Raw genomic sequence first — 23,836 nt, forward strand, 5'->3', positions numbered from 1 at the left:
ACATTAGGTTGTGGGAACAAAGTCATGGTCATAACGACTTCCGCATTCACTCTATGGATTTCGGATGGAGAAGGAATTTCTCCAACAATTTTGAGTTTTTCCTTTATTAAGTAGTATAGATAGATATAGATATTAAAAGTAAGGATATTATGAATATTAAACTTGAACCCAAATTCTAATAAGGTTATAAAATAAATTTAAGTTTGAATATGGTCTGGGTTTTGTTAAATCCGATTCAGATTTGAGTAGGTATATACAAGTTTGAATTATATTATCATTCGTAAGTGAGGGGATTAAATGGTTATTTTTATTTTTATTTAAAAATAGCAGTTATGAAGTAAATGTTAAAAAAAAGTAGTAAATCAAACCAAGTATGTATGTTTTATATCTGTAAATGTTTGCAAAGTCTTTCTTTTCTAAATTGTGAAAAATAAGATCAACATGTTATTAAAATTGTTCTACAATAATTTTCAAACACTCTAAACTCTATGTCCCTTTTTTGTTACGGTATGTTAAATAATATTTTTTTTTATAATTTTAGCAGATTTGCATGGTGAACATTTTAATTCTAAATACATGCATCTATTATAAATTTGTTATTTGTCAATCAAATAGATAAGATTTCATTAAAGTTAGCTTTATACTTATGTGTATCTTGACCCACTTTACATGTATTTATTAATTTATCATATTTGTCTATGTATCCATTAAAATAATATAAAATATAGGAAAGTATTAATTAAAAGACTTAAATGTCCATGAAGATATTCAATCTTCATGTATCTATCCTATATCAACCAAAAAAATGTTGCTGATTGATTTAAAATTCATGCCATGTTTAAGAAGGATAAATTATTAATAAAAAAAACACAAGTATAAAACACAAAAAACAAGGATAAATTATGAAAAAAATGGGTTGGAAGGGAAATAATTACTATGAGAATTGAAATGAATGGAGCTACATATTGGAGCATATTGATGAAATATAGCATAACTTTCTTACTTTGAATTAAGTTTATTCCCATTATTTCTTTTTTAGGAAATCAGTTACTAACTGCATTAGTTTAGTTATTTTTGTTTTTGGTAAGTTAGTTGTATCTCTTGTATAAATGAGTTTTCCACTCATTATTCACAATTCAATGAATGAGAAATGATGAATTCAGTAAATTCAATATAGTATTGGAGCATATTGATGAAAAATAAGAATATTGAACAAATAATAATTATAGTAGAACATATAAAAAGTTCCTTACAATGATGTATGTACATTTTAATTAGAATAAATGCATAAATAAAGAGACAACACACAAAAGGATAATGTGTAACACTGCTCAAGATGGGTTCAGATCCCTTGAGGTTTGGCCTTGCCATCTGTGAAACAAAGAATCACATAGTAGTCACACATATTTCATAGCCTCTAATATGAATTATGCCAAAAAAAGGAGCTTATTCATACAATTCTATGATAAACTTATTCAAGTAACTAAAAAACATTATAGGGAGATCAATTTTTATAAGCTTATGAAAATAAGATATTCTCATAAGCTCAGGGAGATGAATGTTTTGTCGATGAACATGAGTTATAATAAATCCATGTAGCCGATTCCCACCTAGTGGGTATAAAAATAAGATGTTCTTATAAATCCAAATAAGCTTTGAGGAAAAAAGATATAAGCATTGACAATATATATGAGTCTTATATATTGCCACTGCATTACTTACCTTTCATTGACTCTTCAAGAAAGTAATATAACTGAACGGTGAATGATGTACTAACTGAATAAAAAAAATTACAATGACAATGCATATATGTTATACTCATAAGCTTTCTCGGAGTCATGCTCTATATTTCATTAACAAGCTAATAGTCCTAAAATGAAAAGCAAGGAAAACTATTTTAAAGAAGAAATCTATTCAAAGGGAAAATTATATATAACTTCAATAAACCTTGAGAGAAGAAATCTTGCAAGTGGGCTTAAATTGCTATTTGGATGAAGTTCCTTATTCAATTGTTTCTTGTAGTTATCAGAATCTGTATCAGATAACTTAGTCTTGCTGAATAGTTGAACTGCAAATTCCTGCAGATCTTTCAATGAATCTTTCTTTGAACTGCATACAAAAGAATGAAAGAAATGTGTTTATTTTGAGTATTCTCCTTTATTGGTTTGTGTGATGAATGTTTTTTGTAGAAGCCAAACCTTGCCAACTTCTGAAGCAACTTTTTGACAAGAACATCAGAAGATCTAGGATTTGTGCTCTCCATGTTTATGAGAGAATTGATAACTGACCCTTCTGGATCATCAGCAATAGCCTATATATATATATAAATTTGAAGAGTCCAAATGCAAAAGTGAAAATTATATTTAGAGCAAGACGACACCCTAAGTTTGACTGAAATTACACAAACCACACCTATATTTTTTGTACCTACACAAACCACCTCTATTTGTATACATACATTATACTAACTACCTCTACACGATAAATAAGTGTGACCTTTTAAACAAAAAAGGGGTGATGAATGTATTAAGTTAAAAAAATATGGGATATTGCAGAGACATGTCCAAATATTTTAAGAGTCAATGTTTCTTCATTATTTTTGGTTCGTTATAAAATGTACCAATAATTCTAAGGATATATTATTTAAGTCACTTTTATACTATATTGTAAAGAACCAAAATAATGAAAAGATATTTACTCGTACACTATTTGGACTTGTCTCCACAATTTACCATATTTTGTTTAAATTAATTTCACTTATCACTCATGCATAGGTACTCAGGATAATGCATGTATATAAATTCGGGGGCTTGTGTAGATGTAGAAAAGGGAATGGTAGTTTATGTAATTTCACTAAAACTCAGAAGGTGTGAATGTAATTTACTCTTATATTTATATACATATAATGAAACAATTGTTATTGTTGAACCTTGAGGATCCTTGAACACAATTTTACTCTACCATAATGTTTAGACAAATATTAGAATGTATATATAGATTTACCTCTTTTATTGAAGGAATGAGCAAAGCTGATAACGGTGCAGAGGATGATATTATTTTAGCACTTTCTTTATTACCACTAGAATAATGTGATCTTGACATGCCCTTTTGTGATGATGGTCTGAAAAAAAAAGGTATTTCTTGAGAATTTATAATAACTTATTTATATCAGAACAGATACATTACCAGTGTCATTGCTATGGATGCCGATGTACCTCGAAGAACCAGAGCTGCTCGTCATTTCTCTCTTGCTTTCTTGTTGATTGTTAGTTTTCCCCGGTGCAAATCTCTCGCGAGCATTGCCTTTCCTTAGTCCTCCTTGGATAGCAGCCTTTGCCTACAGAGACAAACAGTCACAAAGATTCTGTTTATAAGTAATATCAATCCGAAATCCGACCAAGCAAACATGTCAGTCTCCTGTAGCAAAAATATAAATCATGAAAACGAAAAATGGTGATTTGTTTTTTTACAAGAAGCGCTAAAGATGCCGTTTAAGAAGAAAATATACTTTACAACATGTATTGTTAACTTGCAAATATATAACATGAGAAAAGGGTTTATCTTGCAATACATTAATTAACACACAAGTGAAATTCACAGCTTATATCACAAAGAAATTAAACCTCGGAAAGATTCGCAGCACTGTCTTCCAATGAGGTATTTGAATTTCTGTCATGAAGTCCCACTCGGGAATTTGGTATCTCTAGAGAACCAGAATCATCACGGTGGTTACGAAAAACAACAGTTCCACTGGTAGTCATAGAAGTATCTTCAAAAGAGGCATAACTGCTGCTAGACTACATTTGAAATTCTCATTAAGTGACTGCACAGAACAGCAATAAGATCTGATCAATTTCTTATCGAAGTAACTCAGCTTGAACAATACCTGGGAGCTCTGGTCACGAAGCCCCGATGGCCTTGATCCTTTTGGAGATCGAATAACAACAGTTCCTGATCCAGACAATTCATCCTGAAAATTGAAGGTTTTTCAAAGGATAAAAGCATGTCAAGGATTAAAATGAAACTTAACCGAAATCATAGGAATTTCATCTTCACTTCATGATCGACACAATATTCAAAAAAGCAGATTCTCTAAATGATTAACCCACCACAGACATTTTAACTACTGTTTTGCGTCTGCTAAATGGGTAACAAGATAGAATGGAGGGAAAAAATTTATCCGATTCAGCTCAAAGTACGTAAAACTCAGCAGGCAATAACTTATGGAAGCATTAATCATATATCCAACAGAGACAGACACATAGTAAGAATCGATTACATCTTCAAGATTAGCCAGATGCTCATCGTGGTAGGAAACTCCGGGATCTTTTCCAAACGAGCTTTCAAGTGATTCATTAGGTGCACTTCTATTAGCAAATCCCCCTTGATAGCCACTCTCTGGAGCTTTTCTTTCGGTAAGCTGATTATTTGAAACTTCAGCTTTCTTATCTCTAAATTGAGATGGTCGTAAAACACTACGAAAAGTTCCGGTACCCTGTGATCCACCAATGCTGAAGTCCCATCCAGAATTTTTCATGGTTTTACCCTGATCACTGCAAATTAGAAACTATTCATAAAAGTTCACTACATAAAACTAAGAAAAGTGACAGTTAGCAAATAGTCATAACCTACCTAGGCCAATTAGTTTCTTCAACTCTTGAATCTCTCGGCACCTTCATAGTATCAGATGCCTCCCCCATCCCTCTCCGCCCATTTTCAGGTGTCTCCTGATCATCCTTTATTTGGTATTTAGGACGCTCCCTATCAAGAAACCAAAAGGCATGGTTTTAGAAGAAAAGTCGGGAATATTATATGCAATTTTCAATTTTCTGGTCATGAAAAACATGCTAAAACTACACAGACAAAGGCTTTCAGAAGTTAATCCTGACACCTCATTTTTTCCTCCTTTCCCGAGATATTGACTAGAGAAAAAAATAAAAGAAACGAAGAGCAGATTTTGTTATTTTAATAATAATAGCCATAAGCAAGGGTAGATGGAGATACATAATAAAGTATAGCAAGACCGTTAGCAATAAGTCGCACCTTATTCTTTCAGAAAGCTTGGGACTCTTCCTAGCATACCGAATGAAACGGTGTTTGAGAAGGTCTTTAGCACTTGACCTCTGGAATTGAAGCAATTAAATGGGAAAAAATTAAGAGACTGGCAGAGAGGTTAATCATCAATTCCACTTCAAGCCTATGGTCTAAAAAGCTCCTTAATGGTGAAAAGTAAGTTGACAACTCTTATATAAAAAAATTTGTACTCGACACTTTCGACAGCTACAAATTTAAACATGACAAATCAAAAAAAATATTTTAATTAATTAGGATGCAAAATTAACATACATGAAGTCCAATATTTTTAATTAATATTTCTTATGAATCTTATCACCTCCCTCCCCCCCTCCCCAATTTTTTTTCATAGACAACCCCACTAAGCATGACAAAACTCAAAAGGGCCATTTTCTGGTTATTCTCATACAATCCATAAGGTGAACATTTTACTCGAATTAAAGCAAAAAATAAAAACATGTTCATTAACAAATAATAACAACTGCAAGTATGCCCAAGGGAAGAAATAAAGGAAAAAAGAAAATGAAACAATAGAGAGTGCCGGGAAAACAGACACTTGCCTCAGCAGGGACCTTCTTCAAACACAACGAAGCAAATTCTTTTAAGGGACGAGAAAAATGCTCATCTAGCTGCAAAAAATTACATCAAATGTCAACTATTTTATACTGGGAAAAAATAACATCTCCATCTTGAAAACTTCTTTGACTCGACAGTTAAAAACTTTAAAGATGGATTGCTCTGATATTAAAGAATGCAACCTGCGGAGGATTCTCTCGAGGTATGATGAAAAGCACTCTCATAGGGTGGAGATCAGCAAGTGGAGGCTCCCCTTTAGCCATCTCAATGACAGTGATCCCTAGAGACCAGATATCTGCCTGTGTAAAAATAATACCTCTGATGATTCTGAGGGTCTTAAAGAAAATAATAGGGAGTAGGGACCAGAGACAAAAAATAAAGATGGAAGGACAAAACCGAAGAAAAATTATGAAAAAATGACATGTAGAATAACGATAAAATAACCTTCTCGTTATATCCTTCTGAATTCTGAATAACCTCAGGTGCCATCCAGAATGGTGTTCCTACAAATGTCTGTTATCAAATAAATTAGCATATACAAATATACAATCAGATGAAGAGTAATGATTTAGAGCTAGAAGTTACTTTTGTAATAACAAAGCATTTTGTGCAGTAACAATAGTAAATAGTAATGAAAGAAAAATACACATGAAAACCAGCATTTAGAAATTCAGTTGTGGAAATCTAATCAAGGCATACTCTTTTGCATTCTAAGATTTATTTGACTTTAGGGAGTGTATAAACTGGTTTATTTTCCAGTTAAAGAAGCAAAATTTTGTGTTATCGAAAGGACGTTCAGAGTAATGTAAAAAATTATAAAATAATGGACATCTGTTTTAATCTAAATGTAATAAAAAATTAAAATTATGTCAATAACCCATCTCAAAGTGGTCAAGGATTTAACCTTAATGAAATATGTTTACCTTTCTCTGTGATATAGTCCTTGTTAGCTGTGCAGAAACACCAAAATCTGCAACCTGATGACATTTCTCATAGAAATTCACTTGTAAATGAATGGAAATCCACAGCTTTTTTTTTATTTGAAGGGGCACATCTTTAATTATTATTTAGTAAGGTTGACTCTAAAATACACATATTAGAAATTATAACCAAATATAGAGTAAGTTATACCTTTACATCACCATTCTCAGTCAATAAGATGTTGGCAGCTGCAAAATTGATATTTAAATTGCTGTCAATAAAGCTAATGTAAAACAAAAAATAAAAATCTGTTAAGGTTCCATCTCAAAACCAATTGGCCATGAGAGGAGTAGTCCAACAGGTATTGAAACCATTACCGAGACAATGAGGTAGGCGATGTGGGACTTACTTTCCAACAAAATCCAATGACTAAAAAATTACATATGCAAGAAGAAAAACAGCATCGAAGTACAGCAAAAAACAATGGAGAGTGGGTTGCTGCCGATACCTTTTATGTCTCTATGAATTTTTCCTTCACTATGTAGGTAATCAATGGCATGGAGCAAGTCACGCAGAATGCAAGCAATTGACATTTCATCAAGTGGAGGACCTGATTGAAGCTACAGAAGCAAAACCAGCATTAACTCCACATGCATATACTATACAGCCATATTAGAAATTATAGTTAACAGATACAAAAATGATAAACATGGGCACACAAAAATTGACCATTCAAAACGTCAACTAGCATGCCTCGGGTTTTTCTTTTTCGGGGTTTTAATATTAGGAAGTAAGTCCAACATAGTCTATATCGTTGTCTCAGGAGTGGTTTAAATACTTTTTGGGCTACTCCTTTCATTGACAATTAGTTTTTAGATGCAGATTTAATAGAAAGAAATTATAATAATAGGGGAAATACGTCAACTTAAGGTTTTCGGAAGAATTTAGAATTAGATGACATGGTATTAGAGCCACTATGACCAAGTGGTCTAGAGTTTAATCCCTGTAACTTTTATTATATAAATAAAAAAGTTAATTTCAGCACAAGGTAGGTGGGCCTATGCATTGTTCTTGCTTCATACCTGAAGGAATCTTGCCTAAGGGTGCATGTTAGGTCTATTAAAAAACACAATCATGGGCCTTTTCCTAATACCTTAAGCTTTTGGAAATGATGGATCATGACAAACAAACTAAACGGAAGAGACCAAAGGTATGCGAAAAATGTTAATAAGCATGCAGTACCAGAGAAACTAAATCAATCAACATCAATCTAAAAATCCTATTGCCACTGATAATGAAAGAGCTATTAAATTAAAAACATATGTCATCATAGGTATAGGAATAATTGATAAAACATCAAAACCGTGTACCCAAAAAATATTAAAAACAAAAACAAAACTCCATAACCTAGTTCAATGCATATTATTTCTTTTATCCATTGGAGTCTACATAAGATAGGACAGGATAGCCTAACTCTTTATCTTCATCTTCTCTTTGTCTTAACGAAATTGTTCTTTTATCCAAAAGAATATAACAAGAATAGTTCATAAATACATGACATAGTTTAAGGATAAGCAGCGGAAGTATCACTAATAGAAGCAGATATCTTAGGAAAACCAACTCCAATTTTCATGCACTGAACATATAGAAGCAAGTAAGCAGGAGTAACCTACTAGATCCGCAACAGAGCCACCAGCCATGTATTCCATTATTATCCAAAGTTTAGTTTGATTGAGATAGGAACCATAATACTCGGTAATGTATGGAGATCGACATTGTGAAAGAACAGAAATTTCCTGAAAAATTAAATTTGATGGAAAAATATAATCACTTGGGTACAGAAAATGTGGAGTACAAGTATTCTATAACATTATACCTTCTGAATATCATCAATTTCATCTTCACTGCAAAGGGGCAAAAGTAAAGGAAAGGGATGTTAGCAGTAGTAAGAAGGAACTGCATAACAATTATGAAAGGTCGGCCCTGCGCATGAGGGTCCCACCTAGTGGGACCTGTGGAGGGTAGATGTATGCAGCCTTATCCCTCAAGTGGAGAGGTTGTTTCCAGGATTTATATTGTGCCCTTTTGGTGGCTAAGCAGCAACCTTATCGTTGCGCCGAGGCTCACCCTCCATAAGAATTATGAGTGGAACACAAAAAAAAGATCATGATGTTAATATCAGCTACAACATTTTAAACAGAAAATCTCAAACTTAAATACTCATATGTAAATTCATCACAACGCAAAAGATATCAAATGCATCTCATGGACAAGTTAAAAGGCTCCCAACCTCCCATTACTATGAATTGATTAATGTCCCTAACATGGCCAATACTGCCATTCCTTGAGTGAGAATGTTCTTTAAAAGAGAAAAATTAGACTTACGATTCTTCCAAATCGATCACTTTGATAGCGACTTCTTTGTTGAGCTCCTTGTCAAACCTGGAAATAAGATGGTGCAAAGTGACAACCAACTCACTGTTCATGTCTAACTAAAGGCCTGTTAATAAAGATGTTCTAAGAACAATAACTTGTCCTCTAGATCAGGTCATTTATTTTATGTTATTCAGAATGATGACTTCAAACAAACAAAAAAGTGTCGGCTAAGAACACGAGGCTCCCACCTATTAGAGCCTGTGGAGGGTAGCTGTATGCAACCTTACCCTCGCAAGTGAAGAGGTTGTTTCCATAATGTAAACTTATGACCTTCAGGTCACAAAGCAATCAACCTTACCATTCTGCTGAAAATACCCTGTAAATATTTTTTTAGAGTTTCTCCAATATATTGTTTTTTATCTAAAGAATTGTGTTAAAAAAAAATACCACAAAGCACCTACGCTTTATAGACATCACCAAATGATCCTTGCCCGATAAGCTCCAATGAACTGAATCTTGACCCTGCTGCCTCAGCTAGACCCGCTAAATCAGCCATTCTCAAGAGCAACTCTCAGAGCCTAGTACACTGGCTAAAGTCATACATCTGAAACATCAAACAGAAGACAATGGTGAAATTCACACATCTCCAATATCCTCACATATTCTCCAAATCCCACCATCAGAAATCAAGCCAAAATGGCAAACTAATGCTAAGTTTCAAAGAGGCACTCGTAAGCAACAAGTTAATCAAAATAAATAAACTTTTTAGTAAATTGCACAACCCCAATTCTGCCACAACTCAGTTTCTGGTGGAAAAAAACTGAAGAATCAAAATTCACTCTGATGCAAATTCAAGCCAAAACTAAAGCCAGGTTTCAAAACAAGCTTTATAAGCAAAAAATTAATCAGAATTCAAAATAAGTAATCTTTATACATAATTGCACAGCCCCTATTCTGCCACAACTCAATTTCTAGTGAATAAAAAAACACTCATTTATTCTGAGCGTTTACCCAAAAAAATCTGATGCCAATTTCTAATGCTAAATTTTCAAAACAGCGTTTGCAAGCAACAAATTAATCTAAATAAATAAACTTTTTACATAACTGCACAACCCACCAGTATTGATATAGTGGTATAAGACCTCACTAGATACTCGAGATGACCAAAGTTTAAGGGTTCGATTCTTGTGAGCGTCGCACACCTCGAAACAGATTAATTACTTAGTGGAGATACATTTGGTAGTAAAAAAAAACTGCACAACCCCATAACTAAAAGAATCAAAATTTATTAACACAAAAATAATTAATGAATAAACAATGATATGAAAAAAGTTACAATGCAGTGAAATTTGGACTAAAAACAAAGCATAGGAGAATGATTGATTGTTAGGTGCAGAATTGAGTACCCAACAAAAATGGAATGCGTGGTGACACTGAGATTCTGGGAAAACTAAAGGAAAGCGAAACGGCAACACCACACGTCGTTTTAGAAAATGGCGTAGATCTTCTTCGAAGAGTGAGTGTATCTGTGTGGGTCCCAATAAATAAGGTGCAGTTGGAACTTCTTCTATGGATCTAAGATCAACTCTTCTGTGTTTGTTTAACGCTATCAGTATTGTCCTTTGTTTACATTTTTTCAAATAAACATATGTATTATCAATTTAAAGAGTTATATATAATTATTATATTTATTTTTTATTGTGTATAAAATTCGTACATTATTAGATACATCTTTTTCATTTAAATAAGAAAACATAAATAGTATAGGATTCAGTGAAAGTGTACAAGCTCATACACATATATTTTTTCTATTTTTTCTCTTAATTTAATTTCTAAATGTTAATGATGGTGACAATGTGATTTTGTGAATAACCTTATTCAATATAAGATTCATATTCCCCTTTGTCTTAACGATGTAATGTCTTATTTGATTTTTAAGTATGGTATGAACTTAAATGTTAATGTTCAATATCAAGGGACAATCACATATATCAAAGTGTAGAGTTGGGATGTCATTAGTTAACACTGAAATAGTTCCTTTAAATTACTTTACTATTTTAAAGTTGTAGTAGTTTAAATTATTTTAGGTTTCCAATTGGTTTTAAAAGTTACCTTTCTATTAGTTATGTAGTTTAAAATCAATTGTATTAAAGAGTATTTTATATATTTAGAAATGAAATTAATAGAGAGTATTTTATATATTTCCATTTTGAAATGTCGAGTACATAAATATTAAAGTATATCTGGCGCCTATATTTAACAGATATATTTCCATAAAATGTGAGGTTTTTAGAGGTTTTCATTTAATAGTGGACTATCATTTTTCCTTTGATTTTATTCTTCCCTTAAGGTTTAATTTTGATGACATTAAGAGGAAACTCTAACAAAATATTAGGATAGGATGTATTTTTATACTAAAGATGTAATGTACCTCTTCCTTTATGGCGACCTTAATTAATAAATCAAAAAAGTTGCATGCTCGTAATCGATCAAGTTTCGCATAGATTAAGAAGAAGATTTTTAAGGGCAAACTGAGACTTGAAGAATCCTCAGAAATGTGGGCATCGTCCTTACCCAACTCTATTGTGACATGGGCATCATCCTTCTGCTAATGAAATGATTTATTGTTGTTAGCAATGGTAAAATGGGCAATGCCCGCGTGTCTACCCTCATAGCCCAAAATCGCAAACGAGTATGCACATGCTTGCTATTGATTTGCAAGTATTTTGTGGGTACAACCCCTCAATTAACAGAGATATAAATGTTTCAAAAAATAAAAGGAAATGTAATTTTAAATGACTTGTTTATCCTTTTATTTATAATAGAGTTACACTTTAATCATTAAAAATAGACATTTTCCTCTCATCAATGAAGAGTATTATCGTTTTCATTGAACATAATTAGTAAATTACTTTTTTTGGTACATATAATTAGTAAATTACTTGGCACGTCTAATATTAATAGAAACATTGATTTGATACTTTATATGGATTAAGGCCTAGATCTCTCTAACTTTATGTAGCCTCTCTCACATTAACCCAAGTTGCCCATATATTTTTTAAAGATACCCTAAAAAAACTACTCTCATTTAATGAAACATGAATCTTCCAAGAAAATTTTGTCTCTATATCTTTATCCAACAAAATTACATCAAGTAATATAACTAGAGGATGAGAACAATGTTGGACAAAATGTACACATGAGAAATTAATATGGGAAAGTCCATATATGATACACACTTCTTTTTAACATAAATAATAGGCAATCATTTTATTATTTGTTTTAAGGAGTACAAGGAGAAAGTACTCTTGTGAGGGTTTGAAACAAAACTTATATTTTAATTTATGTTCTATAACTTTATCAACAATAAAATAATCTAGAATGCTGAAAATATTTATTGATTAAATTAAAGAGTCATAAAAAATTATCAAGTTTTATTTCATAATTGGAAAAGTAAAAAAAAAATATCTATCCATCACATCACCTTAGAAAACCCCAAAACATTTTTTGGGTAAATAACTCCTCAAATAATTATATAAACACCTATTAGAGAAATTATAGTGCCTTCATTTGACATATGAACTAAATAGATTGGTCCTTTATTGTTCTGAAATATATTCATACCCATGATGTATATCATTACACTTACTTATTACTTACATTTATGTTATCAACTTTGTCATTACATGTTTATATATTGAGTATAAGAGTATCACCCTAGTTTTATTACAATTTTTTATGAAATAAAAATAATATTTATTTTTTTCCTATAATAACAAACATCATTCTTATTCTTATTTGGGTCTTATAATATCTACATTTTTCACACAACATTTACCTCTCTCCTCACTTTCTTTGGTTAAAATCAACTGAGAATTGTTCTTATTTAAGAACAAAAATGAAGAATAAGAACGACACAGTGAAAAACAGAACAAAAATATTCTTATTCTATTAAATTTTATTAAGAACAACCATTGTGGTTGCTATAATATGTATGTACCGTTAATGTAAAAATATATACAATTATTAGTACATTATTCACTATTTATTTGTAATTTATTTATATTAATTCTTTTAAGAACCAATAATAATAAAACATGATGAATAATATAATATAACAACAATATTTTGTTATATATTATTACATTACAACCTCTGACAACAACATGACGGCCCCCACCATCTAATTAAAAAAGAGTTCAATCTAATGAGTTCATGTAACAACTTATTTAGATACATGCATATATTATCATTGTTACACCAACTCTAGATTTTGTCACCCATAAAAATGTCCAAAAATCATTATCTTTACTCTAATATTATCATAAACGTTTAAAAAAATTAAAAAAAATATAAAGTGAGTGAACAAATCAAGCACCACAGATTTATTGGTTGTTAAAGAAGGTTGACTTGTTGTCTTTTCCTTTTCACACTTGAGAAAGAATCTTAGTCACATGGTTATATAATTGTGGTCCCAATATTGGTGAGTTATCAATTTTTTACAATTGATCACTTTTTATATTATTAGAAAATAAATTAATTATCAATGAAATTAGTACATACATAAAAATAATGTTAAATTTGAATTTTTTTTAACTCATTCACTTTTTTAATCTTGATTATTAATTTTATTTTTTTATATATAACAATATTATTGTATTAATCATTTTTAATTTTATAATTTATTATAGAGTGAAGATCACTTACTCCAAGAGAAAAATTTACTCATCGTCATTGCCATCAATTTTATGAACATTTACTGGTTTAGATCTACTCACTAATTCAAACCATTGAATTTCCTTCAAATTTTATATTTTGATAATGATTTCTTTCTGTTATCAATGTTGGGTAACATGTATTATTGCATTCCTACTATTATGAGTCTGATTGCAACAATTTCTTATTATCTATGAGTAATTTAAAAATATATTTATATGAGGACCAATTTCACTAACTGATAAAATTTAAATAGTAATTAAGAGAAAAAAAATAGTTCATAATATTTAAATCAAAATGCATAAAGTTTAATTAACCTTCTTTCCCTTTTCCCTTATTATTATTATTATAGAAGCTTCTTTAATATAGAATCAGGTATGTAGTAGTATGTGTCAACAACAATAACCAATGTTTAAATTTTTTTTAATCAACATGTTTTCTTTCGTTCGAGATAACATACATAAGATCTGAGACAACAAATCTGTATAAATAGTCTAGATGAGTTAACCATGTAACTATGCTCCACCCTTATTAGTTACACCCTTCATCTTTCACTTCAGAAACAGCCACTTCATCTTTCACTTCTTTATCTCTCCCTTATTTCCTTCCTCTCTTTTTCTCAAACTCAAGGAACAATACTCACCTATGGCTGCCAGAGAAATCCTCAATAAGATGAAGGTTTTACTATAGGCCATAACCTTTTGTTGTTGTTTGAGAAATAGTTTAATGCTTGAGTCATATTTTTCTTGCTTTGCATTCAGTACTTTAGAAATGCTAAAGATCTTCATGAATCAGTTCATTGGGTTGCTTATATTGTTCAATTTGATCATTTTTCATGTATGCTTTTGTAGTTCTCATTGTGTTAATTCATGCTCATATGTTTATGTGTTTTTTCTTCCATCATTGACTTTGACTAGTCTTCATTTACTTTCTGAATTATATAAAGTTGAAATCTTTCAATTGGTTCAGATCTGCAGAGAAAAATATGGCACTGAAATTGATGTATCTTTGTTTCTTGGTAATCATAAACATACCATGTTATGTTAAATACTTCAATTGTTTTTCACATCTATCTATATGATTTGTGAAGAGTAGTGACTTTTCGATGAACTAACTAGCTTCTCTATCTCTTCACATTTGACACCATTTTTTCATTATACTTTCATTGCTCATAATTTGTATCATCCTTGTTCCCTACGAGTACGGATCCTCTCCATTACTAGAAAGAGAAGTAATGTTTTTACACTTAGTTTCCCGGATAAAAATGTCACTGCAAGTGTAAGTAGAAGGATAGAATTGTCATTTCATGTTGCTTTTTGCCTTGTTTTGCACAACACTTCCCGAGTTTGGCTCATTTCTCTAACATAACAAAAGTTGCAAAACAAAGATGGTAGAGTACTTTCTTACAGAACTTGGGTTGTGTTACTTATGTATATAATCAAAATCCACCTATCTTTGTCATTAATCTATGGTTTTCTTCAAGTAATTTTCCAAAGCTTTTGTGAAAGATAATATAGTGGTTTGTACTAGGAAAGTTGCAGAGGCTATTGCTTTGTAATTGACACATAACACATTGCCTTATAGTTTGTAAATGTACCCTGCTATATCTTATAAGCTTTCAGTTTTTTGAGTTTGGTCTAACATTTTTTGTAAGAATATAAAAACTCGAGTTTCCTCGAAAGCCTATTTAAATTTATCTATATCATAAATTAGGTTCATGATATAAGAAAATCCAAGTATATGAGATGTTTTTTTCTTTATTTTTGAGTTCCTTGAAGAATTAACAAAGTCTTAGAAGTTAGAAGTCATGCAAAGATTTAGTTAATTCAACTTGGTTATATAAGTTTCATATGCCTATGGAGAAGATGATGGCTTTGCATGCTTTTCTTTGCATATTTTCTTGTCCATATGATGTTGTAATTACGGAATTTTCCGAGTATTCTAGTCATTGTTGTGACTGTCAGTTGATATGTTCATGTTGCTTGCAGGAGAAAGTGTTGGGTTCATCAGATTCTGATTCAGGGAAAGGAAAGAGCAAGATGTCGAAGAACATAACTCATGGCTTTTACTTGATAAAGGGAAGATCATATCATCCCATGGAGGACTATGTTGTTGCTCAGTTTAAGAAAGTTGAGAGCAATGAATTAGGTTTGTTTGCGATATTCGATGGCCACGCAGGTCATAACGTTCCTAATTACCTGCGATCTCATTTGTTCGATAATATCTTAAACGAGGTAACACTTCGTCCTTTCCTTTTCTACTTAGTACTCAATATATGAACTGCTTTCTGCAGATCCTCAAAATCAAATTTAGAAATCATAATACCAATTCAAGTTGAATGAATATGATTACCATGTCGAATAGAAGTTTAAACAAAATTGAAATTGGATTTTTTCTTACCATAAAAGGTTTTGTTTGTTATTTTCCCTCTTCCATTATATACAAGTTATTGGTCAATTAGTTTTTCTTTCTGCTTTGCATTTTATCCCCTTATGTTTAGACTTAGTGTGAGGTAGAGACACAGGACCGTGACCCTTGGTGGTTAAACTCTACTGCAACGACGATACTGTAGGGGAGGTCCTGCGGAAAAATAGCTCGGTATTTCTAGTACAATAATCGACTCATACCCGTTAACTAATCATCTATTAATCATTAATCCCTTTATTCCCTTATGTAGCCTGACTTCTGGAAAGAACCTACAGATGCTATCAAGAGAGCATATGATGTAACTGATTCTACCATCTTAGAGAAATCAGGTGAATTAGGCAGAGGGGGTTCAACTGCAGTTACAGCAATATTGATCAATGGTCAGAAATTAGTAGTAGCCAATATCGGGGACTCTCGCGCTGTCTTATGCAAGAACGGCGTGGCCAAACAAATATCGGTGGATCACGAGCCAACCACAGAAAGTGAGGATATAAAGAATAGGGGTGGCTTTGTATCAAGATTTCCAGGTATGACATATTTTTAAGAGTAACCCATGTTTAGTACTCCAAATATTTAAGTGTCATCACTTTAGTCCTGTAAAAAACTTTGATATTAATATAGTGTTTCAATTATGAAAGTGACATCAATTTGGTCCTACCAAAGAAATTAACATCTGTTTAATCCCTTCGCTATAAAAAATGCCATCAATTTAGTTCTTGTCGTAGAAGATTTAGCCGTAAACTCTCACGGTTGACACAGAACGACATTGTTGTGTGACACTTTTCATGATTGAGAAACTAAATTGATGTCAAAATTATTTTGAAGACCAAAGTGGTGCCAATTGTTCCTAAAAAGTGGTTTACTCCGTATCGTAAAATGTGGATAAATTTTGCCTTCATGTTATAGAATGTTGCACGGTTAGGAGATTTTAGCTCAATGAGCTTATGATTCTTCATGCCTTTGTGATCTAGTTAAGTTGATTAATCTAAAAAAGTTTGCTTAGAATAGGATAGACTGTGTTTTAGTGCTAAGGATACAAATTTTGTCATCGATTAGGGGATGTTCCACGAGTCGATGGACGATTGGCCGTTTCGAGGGCATTTGGTGACAAAAGTTTGAAGAAACACTTGAGTTCAGAACCATATGTGACAGTAGAGATGATTCATGATGATGCAGAGTTTATCATATTAGCCAGTGATGGATTGTGGAAGGTAAGCTTTTTCATAAATGAATCCAAGAATTCTTATTTGAACAACCATTCTCATTTACTGCAATCATTGTGATTTAAATCATTTATCTACTGTTAAACTCACTCAAATTCTTACAGGTAATGTCAAATCAAGAAGCAGTTGACACTATCAGGGATGTGAAAGATGCTCGATCATCGGCAAAACGGCTTACAGAAGAAGCGCTCGGAAGGAAAAGCACAGATGATATCTCCTGCATTGTTGTGAAATTTCAATGATCATAAGAGTTGCATAGTATAGTAGAATTTGGTTCTGAAATTTGCAAGTGTAACATATGCTTCATTTTATAAACAAAGCTTGATAGGTAATTATCCATCAAGTGGTGTTATTATGTTGAGCCTTTCATGAAAAATCAACAATGTGGGAAAGATGTATTTTCTGATTTTATAGACCAAATACAATGTAATTTGTTCTGTGTATCCAATGATCTTGAAAATCCACTAGCAGATTAATGTCTTGAAAATCTACTTGTGTAACCGCAAGGTTGTTTCTACATCAAACCCTGGAAATAGCGTCTCTGCTTGCGGGGTAAGGTTATGTATGTCAGTGTCAAAAAAATTCGTTTATCATTTGACTTACAAATTTTACTAAATTAAGTCACAATATATGAATTTTGTAATCAGATCAAGTTAATTTGTCACCCCTCTTTAAATTAGAACATCCTCCCTTATTTAATCTATTAACACATAGATGTAAGACTAATAATGTAATCCTAAGATAAATAGCTCAATTATTATTTTATCTTGGGTATGTAAGATCCTAAGGGCCTATTTTTGAGGTAAATTTTGAAGGAGAATGAAAACAAATGAAAATCTTCAGAGCCATCTAAGGAGTATATTTTATGACATTAGAATCTTCGGCATCATTTCTCTCAAACTCAGACTAAAGTGAAACAATTTAATTACTAACTTATCATGAGTTTATGTGATGCTAAGAGAAACAAGTCAATTAAATGAATTAATAACCTTGCAGAAACAAGACAATTATTGAGAATACAATAGAATCAGATCCATTTGTCTCTATCTTACCATAAATCCTCCTATAAAGTAGTTGTAGCAAAAGTGACAAGCCAATTGATCAGAGAAAAAAACTAGACAAAGAACCAATGACTTGTTTTTTTCTTTCTGTACATGTGAAGAAGACACAAAGTGTGTAGTGAAAACAAGACCTTGATTTTTAAGACCTTTATACATAGGCTGCCATGTAATTTTGGGACCAACAATAAATTCCATGGTACAAGATATTTAAGATATTATGAGTTGTAATGCTTTTTATCTTATCGACCACGTAGCTATCTGTTAGGACTTAAATATATGAGGTGAGTCCAACCAAAAAACTAATCTATTAAGTGGGAGATCCTCATGACTAAAATATCACATTAAGTTTGTTACGTTTTCCAATATAGGACTCCTAACATTGCCTCTGCACTATCCCTTATGTATAAAGACAAGCAAGAATTCTCTAGCACTATTAGTATTTCCTTCTTGCTTTTGTCCATTATGGAATTATTCACAACTGTCCTACACAATTACTAAAGAACACAAAAAAGAAGGGTACTTTTTGAGATAATGCACACTTTTATTGGGATAACAAGGCTTTATTGGCATGGTGCTGACCTGAATAACACATAAAAGAAGAATAAAATTGGAAGAGCAAGGGGACCAAAACCCAACTCAATATGAGAGTGATTGGCACTATTTTTTTTGGTGAAGTTAGTAAGTATAGGTGGCACATTCTGATTCTCATGCCAAGTTCATTTTCACCTTATAGACACAAACAGAGGATTTAACTACTACATATACTAACAACAGCATTAAAAATCTTAATACTATAGGAGACCATCAAAATATATATATATATATAAGTGTTAGACTACGAGTAGAAATTTACTGGTGGTCATTCGGGAGAATCTGACTCTGATACCATATTAGAGTTTTATAAACACTATAAGTATTGACTCAGTTATATTCTCATTTAATATGAGATTTTTCTGTTGAGATGAAGAGGTATATCTAGTGATAGTTTCTGAAATTTTGTGGAATAAACAACCACAATTGTGAGTGAAAAAGTAGCATCAAATCCTTTCAATTATACTGTAGGATTTATGGTCTATTCACTATTCCTTCATTCATGCATGCTTGTGTATTTAAAATTTTCTATTTTGGTGAGTAACTTGTGATGTTAATCTTTAGAAAACAAAATACAGAAACAAAGTTTTAAGCTGATTCATTTATATCAGACACTTTAACAAAATCCTTTTTTACCTTTTACCAAAATCTTTTGTCAAACACAAACTCTCATCACAGCTTTTGGGGTGAAGGCACATGAATATTTTTATCATATGGTTCAAATCTTATATTCAAAAGCCTTTTGGAGTTGAAGTGTAGAAAATGTAAAACTTTCAGGAAGGATTGGATTGCCATCATCATATTGAAAACTTTCATAATAATCTTTAACTTCAGAGACACTTACTTCACCAGTTGGATTTATTCAAGTGTGAAGTCCTACATTGAATATAAAGGGGCGAGTGAAAGAGTTTATAAGTGGAAAAGACTTATGAAACTAAAGACTTATGGAACTAATACCTTAAGGTTTTGATTCAAGACGTGATATCTCACTTGTAAATCTTCACTCTTCCCATACTCAGTAAGAATGGAACTTCCCTGCAGATAGTATGGTGCAACAAAAGCTATAATGTAAACTTGCTACATAATGAGGACTATTAGCTATTCAGCTTAAAATGAAGAATAAATATAAGATAAACATCAAGAAGTGATGTATCACGGCTATAAACATGTAAAATTATATGTATCACACTGAATTTTAATTTTAATTAATGCCTTTTGCCACTGATCTAATAGACCAAAGTTTCTATATGATTTGCAATAGTACACAATTTGAAGATTAAGTTATGTTTCTAGTGTTGGATAATTGCTTTTAAGTTTAAGATACACTTCACAAAAAGATTTGCTTTGCATTTTTGTTCCCTATCTCAAAACACAAAAGTATGAGATGTTTCATAGATTCATTGAACAAAATGAAGCAAAATGTTAACTTCCTATTCTTCAACAGTTTTCTATGTTTATCACTTATAACATTAAAGTAATGGCTTAAAACTGGAAAAAAGGAGCAAAAAAGACTAATTAACTCCACATTCCCCTTTTTCGATATAACCAAGATATTCCTTATCTTATGACTAAGGAACTAATCTTTTCGAGTCTTTCTGCCCCGAGAAGTTTTAACTATGCACTTCCTTTTTATCACAACCATCACCAAGCTGACCCCTTAAATCTTCAGCACTTCTATACTCCACAGTGTCCACAACATTGGTATCAGCCTCTGCTGTTGTTGTCTCCAACACTGTCTGTGTAGTGTTCTTTGTTGCATCCCATGCTGTATCCACTGTTTCCTTAGCCGCATGTCCAACACTCTCTAACACCTCTGTCCCACTTTTTGCAGCCTCAGTTACAAACCCTGTCAAACCACTATCATTATCATCTCTACCCTTTGCCCCTCTTCTTACATATGAATCACCACCCTGAAATTGGTATACAATAATGATGTCAATAAACAAAAAAGAGAGATCAATATGAGGCTCTCACCTCGTGGAGTCTGGTAGGATAATTGTTTCGATAACGAAAAATATTAAAGCTGTGCATATGGTTATTTATAATATTTTTCCTCAAAGACTAATTACATGCTTATGAATTTGGCACTCCTTGCATAGCGAACATGAGGTCATGATTTCGAATCCTAAAAATAGAATCTTCACTTATAAGATAAAATTGTGTATATCTATCTCCTCGAACCCCATTAAGATTAAGATGAAGCCTCGTATACATACCACCTATTTTTATGCTTATGCCTAGGCATCTAAACAAGGGACCAGGATTTATAGTGCTAAAGTATGTTACAAACCATGTCCGAAACCAATGATAATAAAGGAAAAACATAAAAAATATAATAAACAATTTTTAATTAAAATATATTTTCATTATTAGTTTAAGATATGATTTCAAAGATACCTTAGGACAGCATATCCTTATCCTATGATTTCTCCTTATAGTACTATTATATACATATGAATCCAGAAACTGGATCTAAACAACAGTGCTTAAGTGCCCTTCTACTTGAAGCAACAAGTTATTGTGCTAATATACAATTGGAAAAAAATAAGCCTAACATATGTTTCTTATATATGGTTTAAGTGAAGAAATTAAAATGTAAATGTACTATGATAAAATGACATATTGTTGTGTAGTTACTTGTGCTTGAGTATGAGTATGAACAGAAGCATTTGAAAACAAAGCTGTGTTGCTTCCTATCATGCCATTTGATTGTAGTTGTTTGGCTAATTCTTTGGATGACACAACAAAGGAAAATCTTTTCGCCATACCTTATCTTTTCATTTGAAATGTATCAAGGCCTTAACTAAGCTTTTATAATAAAAATAAAAATAAACAAGGGATTGTTTACCCTCATTCTTAAGTTACACGAGTTACATTCAATCTTTTTCATTCATTTTTTGTAAGTCTAATTAACAAAATAGGTAAAACTTAAAAGTTATTAAAAATTTCTCTTTTTCTCTCTAATCATTTATTTCACTCACTCATTTAAATAATTGTGATATCTTTTGGATTAATTGTCTTAATCACATCTATCTGATTAGATAAAATAATTTTTTTAATTTTAAATCATTCATACATCTGATATAATTTCTCGAAGTAAGTGGCACGGTGGAACAAACTACAGGTATGAGTCATGAAAATTTGAGATTCAGCACGTGTCAACTCATTCTATTGCTTTGGATGACACTTGTGATGGACATCCACGTGGAGATGAAGGAATGTATGTGTAGGCTGAATCTGTCACCTCCCAGCAATTTTCATCTTTGGGTACGAGACAATAAGAGTAGAAACACGTCAGACCATCTATCATGAACTTATTATTTGACTTATAATTGATCAGGTTAGACTAAACTTTTTAAAAAACTTATTTAACTTAACAGGTCATTTAAAAACCTAACCTAATAAGTCGACCTATTTAGTTATATTATATAACAATATTGAAATTATAATAGTTTAATATAAGTAATATTATTATATATATAATTTTAATATAAAAAATAAATACAAAAATATATTTTAATTATTAGAGTTAGATGGATCTAGTCAAAAATAGATCTATTAGTTCATTTAAAAGGAATGGATCCACTTACTCCGAGAATAAGTGGAAAAACTTACTCCACATTCTAGTCATTCATTCTTTGAAAATTCAATTATTTGAATTAGTTATTATATCTAAACCATTAAATTTCTCAAGAATGGATGATTAAGATGTGAAGTAAGTTTTTTACGCTTACTCTTGGAGTAAGTGGATCCCCTTCCTCATTTAAATATAAATATGATGACCTATTTCATGACAATATAGTATGTCAGACTTTTAGACAGACTAAGAGGTCAGACCAGATATTTAAATATGTCAAACCTATAATTTGAACTTTTTAAAGAGACTAACAAATCAAGTTGAGACTCATATATACTATATAAGTTCGGTCTGTTTAAAGTAAAATTTGGTCTACTTACACCCTTAATAGATAATCCAATATTGTATAAATGATAACATATGTTATTAAAAAAATAACTGGGTAAACATTAAATAATTTTAAATAAAAAATTATAAGTCATCAAATAATTTACACTTCACATTTTAGTGTTGAACTCTTCAATCAATATTAGAGAGAATCCAATACCCAAAATAGATATCTCTTGTTCATTAAATTCATGGACGGTAGCAAACACTACTTCTCCCATCTCAGCCTCCTTTGCCTTCCTTGACCTATGGTTCGATGATTGGGAATCACATGTTTAATTATTGTCTCACTTTGTTTTCTTATCCATTAAAAAATGTTATTTAACTAAAAAAGAAAATTACAAAAATAAAAACTAATATTTTATATTATTCTATGAAATCTAATTGATATCAGATTCTTGTTCTCAGGGGCGGAGCATGGAAGGGGCAGGTGGGGGCAGCTGCCCCCCGGATTTTTTCTCTTTATTTTTCTTAAAATATTTTTTTAATTTTTACTCTACTTAAACATATTTGTTGTCATACATAATGTGTTATTTCATGTGTCACTTAGTACGTTTGGCTAAAAAGATATTTGATTATTAAACTTTCAAATTATAAAATGTGACACATAGAAATACAAACTTTTTGGAGCAAATATACTTTTTTTACCTACACCCAAATGATATCTTTATCGAGATACCAGTGAAAGCTCATATATTTTTTTAATTTGTGGCTAGATAAATAAATATAGTGCAACTTGTGTAGTCATTCAAAAAATTATATATAATGAATCAAGTTCCCTTGCATGTTTAGATTTTGGTGACTGCTCATAATAATATGACTTCATAATGATTTTACACGTGATGAAAGATATTATCTATGCATTGATGATATATATATTTTGTCCAAAATTTCTATCGTGTGACTTT

General features: G+C 31.4%; 3 protein-coding genes across 8 annotated transcripts; 1 reads left to right on the forward strand and 2 right to left on the reverse strand.

Annotated features, from left to right (window-relative positions):
• Positions 1,229 to 10,517, reverse strand: LOC109357151 (germinal center kinase 1-like). Of its 5 annotated transcripts, none has more exons than XM_019600916.1 (21): positions 10,427 to 10,517; positions 9,408 to 9,550; positions 8,956 to 9,012; positions 8,447 to 8,474; positions 8,244 to 8,366; positions 7,079 to 7,190; positions 6,781 to 6,818; positions 6,573 to 6,626; positions 6,094 to 6,162; positions 5,832 to 5,948; positions 5,634 to 5,702; positions 5,044 to 5,123; positions 4,633 to 4,761; positions 4,280 to 4,553; positions 3,887 to 3,970; positions 3,624 to 3,797; positions 3,216 to 3,337; positions 3,004 to 3,121; positions 2,199 to 2,311; positions 1,948 to 2,109; positions 1,229 to 1,371 (listed from the first exon to the last, which is right to left on the reverse strand). In XM_019600916.1, the coding sequence occupies exons 2-21, from the start codon at positions 9,500 to 9,502 to the stop codon at positions 1,332 to 1,334; spliced, it is 2,058 nt and encodes a 685-aa protein (XP_019456461.1). In that variant the 5' UTR covers positions 9,503 to 9,550; positions 10,427 to 10,517; the 3' UTR covers positions 1,229 to 1,331. The 5 variants fall into 5 exon arrangements, with proteins under 5 accessions (XP_019456461.1, XP_019456460.1, XP_019456463.1 ...); XM_019600915.1 differs by having other exon boundaries at positions 10,353 to 10,456; XM_019600918.1 differs by having other exon boundaries at positions 10,379 to 10,438.
• On the forward strand, positions 14,199 to 17,755 carry LOC109357152 (probable protein phosphatase 2C 39). 2 transcript variants are annotated; one of them, XM_019600920.1, is made up of 5 exons: positions 14,199 to 14,340; positions 15,651 to 15,896; positions 16,340 to 16,616; positions 17,146 to 17,300; positions 17,417 to 17,755. In XM_019600920.1, the coding sequence occupies exons 1-5, from the start codon at positions 14,308 to 14,310 to the stop codon at positions 17,552 to 17,554; spliced, it is 849 nt and encodes a 282-aa protein (XP_019456465.1). In that variant the 5' UTR covers positions 14,199 to 14,307; the 3' UTR covers positions 17,555 to 17,755. The 2 variants fall into 2 exon arrangements, with proteins under 2 accessions (XP_019456465.1, XP_019456466.1); XM_019600921.1 differs by lacking the exon at positions 14,199 to 14,340 and adding an exon at positions 14,633 to 14,680.
• LOC109356403 lies at positions 20,338 to 21,736 on the reverse strand. Its single transcript, XM_019599731.1, has 2 exons — positions 21,602 to 21,736; positions 20,338 to 20,874 (listed from the first exon to the last, which is right to left on the reverse strand). The coding sequence occupies exons 1-2, from the start codon at positions 21,728 to 21,730 to the stop codon at positions 20,575 to 20,577; spliced, it is 429 nt and encodes a 142-aa protein (XP_019455276.1). The 5' UTR covers positions 21,731 to 21,736; the 3' UTR covers positions 20,338 to 20,574.

Source organism: Lupinus angustifolius, chromosome LG09 (genome assembly GCF_001865875.1).
Source record: "Lupinus angustifolius cultivar Tanjil chromosome LG09, LupAngTanjil_v1.0, whole genome shotgun sequence".
In the NCBI taxonomy this organism is placed as follows: Eukaryota; Viridiplantae; Streptophyta; class Magnoliopsida; order Fabales; family Fabaceae; genus Lupinus; species Lupinus angustifolius.

Coding starts and splice junctions, on each gene's coding strand:
- LOC109357152 (XM_019600920.1), top strand. CDS start 14,308: ATGGCTGCCAGAGAAATCCTCAATAAGATGAAG. Junction 16,617..17,145: donor CTTTGTATCAAGATTTCCAG/GTATGACATATT, acceptor GTCATCGATTAG/GGGATGTTCCACGAGTCGAT. Junction 17,301..17,416: donor CCAGTGATGGATTGTGGAAG/GTAAGCTTTTTC, acceptor AAATTCTTACAG/GTAATGTCAAATCAAGAAGC.
- LOC109357151 (XM_019600916.1), bottom strand. CDS start 9,502: ATGGCTGATTTAGCGGGTCTAGCTGAGGCAGCAGGGTCAAGATTCAGT. Junction 6,627..6,780: donor CTGAGAATGGTGATGTAAAG/GTATAACTTACT, acceptor AAATGTCATCAG/GTTGCAGATTTTGGTGTTTC. Junction 3,338..3,623: donor GTGCTGCGAATCTTTCCGAG/GTTTAATTTCTT, acceptor TTGTCTCTGTAG/GCAAAGGCTGCTATCCAAGG.
- LOC109356403 (XM_019599731.1), bottom strand. CDS start 21,730: ATGGCGAAAAGATTTTCCTTTGTTGTGTCATCCAAAGAATTAGCCAAA. Junction 20,875..21,601: donor ATACTCATACTCAAGCACAA/GTAACTACACAA, acceptor TACCAATTTCAG/GGTGGTGATTCATATGTAAG.